The following is a 7,432-nucleotide window of genomic DNA, read 5'->3' as shown; positions in this document are numbered from 1 at the left end:
ATTGGTTTAGCCATTGGCTTGAGTTCTCGCCAATGTTTATATATATATATATATATATATATATATATATATATATGGAAAAAAAATGTTTGTACTTTTAAATGACACAACTTGTGTCGTTTCACTTTCTCAAAGAGGTGAGACTCACACCTTTATATTTTTTTGTTCACTCTCTCACATCTTTTATCTATCTTTTTCTCTCACTTAAAATGACACAACTTTACATCCTTTAAAATGATACACATTTTTCCCTATATATATATATATATCATTTTATATCGTTGTAACTTATATTTTCAAACTTATTTGTTAATCCTATTTATATCTAATAATTTTTATTTATTAGATATTTGAGTCATTAGATGTAAGCAAATCAATTATTAAAATTTGGTGTAAAAATAAGAATTCTTACACCAGTATAAGAATATTTCACCCATATATATATATGGACAAGATATTCTTACACTGTTGTTAGAATAAAAATTCTTACACCAAACCTTAATCATTGATTTGTTTATATTTAACTATTCAAATATCTAATAAATTAAAACATTTAGATATAAATAAGATTAACAATCACGATTGAAAATATAATAGAGAGAGAAAATAGTCAAGCTTGTCTCTACCGTATGATAAAATGACATTCTGCTTTCACAGCACATTTTATTCATTAATTCTAATTTAGGTTTGAAGAAAAAAAATCATGTAATTTAATAGAAAATTTTATGTTCTCAAAAGACTAAAATTACAACGAATTAACGAACCATTAAAGAAAAGAGAAAAGAGAGATGATTACAACATGAGAGAAAAGTAATAACGACGGAAACGAAAGAGAACTAATTTTATTTATTGTATTATTTAATGTGCAATTCAAAGCAAATCAGCATAGTAAGGTACTCCGGTTGCAGGCAGCCAAGCATCACCTTGTATGTAAAGAGAAACTGTGAAATTGACTGCATCTGTGGCATTGATGACATGGTACCCAAGCCAAGTAACCCTATTGCTAGTGTTAGATCCTGGGCCCTGATTATCAAATTCAGCATAATAAAGGGTGTCCAAGGCAAAATCCCCTGACCATTCTGTCCAACCCGAAGGATCGATGAAGCTATCCATGAAAGACTGCATGTAAACTGTTGTTGAATATTGCTTCCATGGCCTGCCTAGGTACGTTTTTGTGGTGCCATTACTAGTGGCTAAGTCACTAGCTGCGGTTATGTTACAATTGTGTATAGAAGTGCCAGTGTTTTGGTTAATATCAGTTCGGCCCTGTGCGGTAATGGCATTGAATTGACCGTCCAATGGGAGTCTTGGGTAGATATTACAGTCTTGCAAAACAACTGCAGCGTTACCAAATATGAAATCCACCGTGCCATAAATGTCACAGTTTCTATAAAATTGCCTAAGAGAATGTGTGTATAAGGTGTCTTGGTATCCTTCAAAGCTACAGTTATAAAATGCAGACAGGTCTGCCCCGCTTCGGAGTGCTACTGCTTGGTGATTAATTGCTCCAGCTGTGTTACGAAATGTTATGTTGACTGCCACAAAACCTTGTGCAACCACGGCTGTAGTGTGAAAATTAAAACTATATGGTTAATTAATTAATAATATATACTTTGTTGATCAAACTAATTGAAGTGTAAAATAATTTTGAAACAAAGTTAACAAGGAAAGGAAGCAAGGAAAAGTATAAATTATTATTACTTGTTGTCAATGTAAATGAAATAATTAGAGAATACGTACTTAAAATCTTGAGTAACGACTTATATCATACCTAAAAGTAAGATTCTTCATTACACGTGGTTTTAATTAATTGTTATAAGAAATTGAAGCAACCTCCTCATGCAATGCATGTGATTGGAAAAGGGCAAATTAATAACTTTAATCCTAAGTTAAAATAGAACGTGTTCTGGACCGCCTTATTAGCCCCAATTCGACGGTGTATATACTAGGATAAATATTTTCTTTTCACACCCAATCTCCTTTTTTCCTATGCACACGTGCCTCACACATAGGATAGGGTGAGCTACCTCAGCCTCAATAGAATTCATAGTGCAAAACGGGACATAATCGTCCCATGCCAGTAAATCTTCTCCTTGCTATATACACCTCATACCTATATCAAAAAAAAAAAATGTTGAGATTCAGTCTCACTACCGTCGTGCCCTTCACCTGCCCTCATACTCAATTTTGCCAGAGAGCTTAAATGATGATTCCATGACTGAGCTTTTTTTTTTTGGCATACCGGGCTTAATTATTTTCTTGAGACGAGTGGGCCTTTTGAATATTTTCATAAGTTTTAACTCTTTGAGCTGACTATGAGACTAATCCTAAATCAGGACTTAATCATAATTAAAGCTCCTTGTTTCTTCCCAAAGATGCATTTGATGATAATCGAACTCAGATTCTATTTTTACCTATTCAGCTTGTGTTAGCCAACTGAAACTACATTCATTGGATCCATGATTGAGCTCTAAGTCTAATCCATAATGTTGGCTCGCTAAATTACCGTTACATTGAGATACTCGATCCCATAAAAGGAAAAAGATCTAAACCCTTAATTCATAAACTGATCGGAATGAAAAAAGCTTGAGTTGAAGCTTACCAAATGTAGCAGAATTGAAGGTAGTCCAGCCAGCTGCCACGCTCCGATTACCCGTGATTATGGTCTGGTTAATTCCATCTCCTACCATCATCAAGTACTGCTTGTATTTGGGAACAGAAACATACTCTTCGTATATTCCAGCCACCACGTAAATCATGAAAAACCCATTGATACCGCCGGTGTTGTTTGGGGCTGCAGACACCGCATCATTGATAGTTGTGTAGTTTCCAGAGCCATCTGGGTTCACTACAACAAGTTGGTTCACAACAACATTGTCAGGATCCAACTGAAGCAGCTTTCTTCCTCTTCTGATGATACGCTCGTACATGAGATTATTATTGCTTTCTGCTAGTTTTCTTTCTTTGTTTACTTTGTTTGTCCATCCCCGCTTAAAGATGGCAAGAGATATACTATAAAACTTGGTTCCATTCGAAAGATGGCTTAGTAGGTCATCGTCAGGGCTTGACGCGGTTTGTTGAAGGCTGTCTAAGCAGGTGTCGTGGTTTGTCAAAGTAGCACTAATCAAGGAATGCAAATTTTCAGCTTCTGAGCTACTGAGGGTGTTGGTGGAATTGATACTGTGTAGAGTCTTAGACCAAAAATCTATATTCAGGTCACCTATAAGGTGGCAATCTTGAAGGGCAAGCATCGTTGACATAGAGAACTTGGAGGGAGATTTTAGGTATTTAGAGACTAATGAAAGAAACTTCTTTGATGATGACAAGGATTTGCTTGCGAAAAACCGGCCATATTCATGTATCTCGGCTTGGTCTTTTGAAGGTGAATTGGATTCGCAAAATGTTGGATAAGGTGTGAGGTTGCAAATGGTATCAGCAGAGGAAGAGGAGGATGCAAGAGACGCAAAGTTGATGAGAAAATAGACCATGAATAAGGTTATGGATAGCTCGGAAATAGCCATGGAAATTTTGACGAGGACGGATAGATTGCACAAGACCATATATATAACTTGCTAGTAAGGAGTTGTAGGTGTGAATGTGATTATCGGACAATCATGTTATTAAATGATCCGGGCCCTTATGAGAATTTGTTACGTAAGATTAAGAGCTTAATTACTTCCAAAAAAAAAAGATTAATTAAGAGCTTAATTTTTTTTTTTTCATTTTCTTCTTTTAATTATTTTTTTATATAATGATGACATTAAGATTTAAACTTTTAAGTTATAACCTCATACAAACTATTAAATCTCTTACCACTAGTCTACTCTTAATAGTTTTCATTTAATTACTTTTAAAATCCATTTAAAAAGGTTGTGAATAATATATGGCCGTATGCAACAACGGGAAATATTTACACTCCGGTAACTTAAAATTCATGTGAAAATTTTTAAAATATAAATTAGAAAATATTTGAAATTATAGGATATATATATATATATATATATATAGAACGGAATCTTATATATTAAAATAAAAATATTTAAATTTAAACTATATAACAAATAGACATGCATTATTCATATAAAATTATAAGTACTCCGGAGAGAATAAACTAAGATATTATATTAAGTTATTCTTAAGATACTATACTATATATAGTTTAAGGGATCTATTAATCTCATGTTGCATGAGATAATTATCTCATGCAATAGAGATAAGATTGTGGGGTATACTACTTTTTCAAAAAAGAAATAAAAAAAAAATAGTGGATCCCACTATTTTGTGTTTGTTACATCAGATAATTATCTCATGCAACATGAGATAATTAGTTCCCATAGTTTAATATATAAAACAGGATTGAGCTTAATGAGTACAGTTAAATAAATAAGTGAATATTGGTTTAGTTTAATTACCAAGTATTCCATGTATTAATTATTATACGGATTTTTTTTAATTAAATACACTTAAGAAAACATAAATTATAATAAAAATATTTTAAAAATATATGCATAATTAATTTAAAATATTTTTAATTTAGATTAAAAACTTAACTAGAGTTAACAAGCCATAAAGCTAAAATAATCATGGACTGGAAATGAAAACGCAAAATAGGGGAATGATCAGTACGTATTCCATTCCAGTCCGCGGTCCCTTAAATATATAATTGGGACTATTTTATTTTGTTTTTTAAAAAAAAAAAAAAAATCTCAATGTGTTTACATACCATTTACGATACAAATGACTTTTTTTTTTTGTAATTGATACTAATGACTTTAAATAACATGTAATACTGATTTGGCCATTATTCTTAATTGTGTTCACAGAACTCGAATCTTCGTCCTCGGGATTAATTTGTGTAAGTCTGTAAGATAATACCTTTCTAAATGCGAGTTAATTTATATTTAACATTATTCTATAACGGTAAAAGTTATATTTACAACCTATTTTTTTTACAACCTCTTACAACCATATATTTTAACCGTTGATTTACGTCAATCAACGGTTATCATTTATTGTGATTTAATAATTAATTAATAAATTTAATTTACGAAAATCTTAACCGTTGATTGATGGAAATCAACGGTTAAGATATATGATTGTAAGAGGTTGTAAGTATAACCTTTCCCTTTTATAATTGAGTTGTTAAATTAAGCACCTCAATATTAACTAATCATATATTTAATTTGTATAAAGAACCAATTCAACTCAAAAGCTTAACTAGTAGATGAGAGCTTTTTTAATGGTTTTATATATCTCAACACGCCCCCTCACACAAGAGCCCACTGGGCTTGCACAGACCCACCTACCTGTGCGAACAAAGAAATTCCACTTGAAAGAAAGTGAGGGGCGGCGAGGATCGAACCTGAGACACCAGACTCTGATACCATGTAGAGAACCAATTCAACCCAAAAGCTTAAGCTAGTGGATGAGGGCTTTTTTAATAATTTTATATATCTCAACAATTAGTTTATGAGAAAAATATTTCCTGCAACCCCAAAATAATATCATTTTAGGGTTTAGAATAAAAAATAAATAGTATTTTGAAAATTTTACTTTCCTATTATAACATGTATTTTACTAAAGTACCTTTCTCTTTTTATTCTAAACCCTAAAATGATATATTTTGGGATTGTAAGAGATAACTTTATTTTCTATGGCAGGAAAAACATTAATCTCTTAATTTATGGGTTTAATGTTTCTAATGTTGTATGAGATAATTTTATATCTTACATATATATAAAATATGTGGGGTTCATATTTTTATTTATTTTTACATATGACCCAACTGAGTCTCACATATAAAAAATAATTTTATATCATATAATATTTGAAAAACATGAAACCTTTAGTTTTTATGCGCTAACCAAAATTTACCAAAACTTTCACTGCGCCGAGCATCTACATACTGCGTGCAAGGTCCACGTAAGGAATTGTTATTACAATCTATCAACTGGGCTGTGTTTCTCTTTTACGTTTTCAATTTCTTGTATAAAAAGTTTTTAAGCCGAAAGGCACCGACAAGAGATGCTTACTTGAAAGGACAACTAGCGAAAATTGAGGATGGTGTTGACTGCTGAGTGGTGTGTAGTTGATGATTTTAATTTTCGGCTTCATTAGTCTCCATGTACAGTTATCTTATGTTGTAAGAAAAAATAAATAAGTTTCATCATTATAAGAAGAAAAAAAAATACTAGCATGTGAAAATCAAAGTGAGAGAATATGAAAAAAATTATCTTATGAGAAAATGAGAGTAATATTTTCCTTTAATTTTACATTTAACTTGTAATTTCTCCATACCTTGTTGACGCGAAAATCTGATAGCCATCGACGAGCTCATATTTTATTTTATGCTTGTACAAGTGTGATATATATGTTTAGTGTTTGTAATTTTAAAAGTATATATATATATATATATATATATATATATATATATATATATATATATATTTTTAATTTTCTCATGCATTAAAAGAAAATTTCTCATAGACACATCTTGTATAGGATAAGATCTTTTGATATCGGTGTCAAACTCTAAAATTTGACACCAAATTTTAACCGTTAATTTTCGTCAATCTACGGTTATTATTTATTGGAAATTAATAATTAATTAATAAGTTTGATTCCAAATAAATAATAACCGTTAATTGGCGAAAATCAACCGTTACAATTTGGTGTCAAATTTTAAAGTTTAATACCGATATCAAATGATCCTATTCTATATATATATATATATATATATATATATATATATAAAACAAAAAGATTTCCTGTACAGAGATCGAAATACATGCCAGTAACATTTTTTTTTTAACCAATGGATCTCATTTGATTGTATCAGTTACAGAAAATTTCCTACTGTATGAGAAAATGCAACTCCTATATATCTATATTTTTTTATCGGATAAGACTTTAATATAATCTTAAATGTAAGAGATTATATTCTCCACTCAATAATTTATCCTCCTCCCCTACCTTACCAAAACGACTGCAAATCCAATGTAATTAAATTAACTAAAAAAATTGATATCCCACAGTGATGGCTCCAAATATTTTCGCTCTTTACGACTCTTAGCAAGCATTGATGGTTATTTTTTTTGTTTTGTTTTTTATACAACGGTGAGGTTTGAAGACCTGTGCAGACTAACCAAATCTCTCGTTATTGGACCAATCCTAATGTGTTATAGATAGTTAATTTTGAATCCGTACTTACCAACTATGGGTGACACTCTCTCATATATGCATCCAAGGAGTTGTCTGCTAAGCGGATTAGAACCCTAATATTAGGGGATAAGTTCAAAAAATTTGTTTTTCGTCTCATTAAAATTTTGTTTTCAAATCTGGTCAAAAGAAATTAAAACAGTGTGAAAATTTAGTGAAATATATGGCTTGCTGAAATAATCATTTTCCTGAAAAACCTGTCTTCGTGCAAAAC

At 31.1% G+C, this 7,432-nt stretch overlaps 1 protein-coding gene across 1 annotated transcript; it reads right to left on the bottom strand.

Moving 5' to 3' along the window:
• Positions 1 to 870: 870 nt before the first annotated feature.
• LOC133314473 (pectinesterase-like) lies at positions 871 to 3,560 on the bottom strand. The gene is made up of 2 exons (XM_061515955.1): positions 2,603 to 3,560; positions 871 to 1,562 (listed from the first exon to the last, which is right to left on the bottom strand). Exons 1-2 carry the CDS (start codon positions 3,558 to 3,560, stop codon positions 871 to 873), a joined length of 1,650 nt encoding a protein of 549 aa, XP_061371939.1.
• Between the last annotated feature and the right edge of the window lie 3,872 nt (positions 3,561 to 7,432).

This window comes from Gastrolobium bilobum, unplaced genomic scaffold, assembly GCF_033153095.1.
Source record: "Gastrolobium bilobum isolate Gb01-03AN ecotype WA unplaced genomic scaffold, APGP_CSIRO_Gbil_v1 utg1951, whole genome shotgun sequence".
NCBI lineage: Eukaryota > Viridiplantae > Streptophyta > Magnoliopsida > Fabales > Fabaceae > Gastrolobium > Gastrolobium bilobum.
The sequence above is the reverse complement of the archived record's forward strand: the minus strand, read 5'-3'. Positions and strand labels throughout refer to the sequence as shown.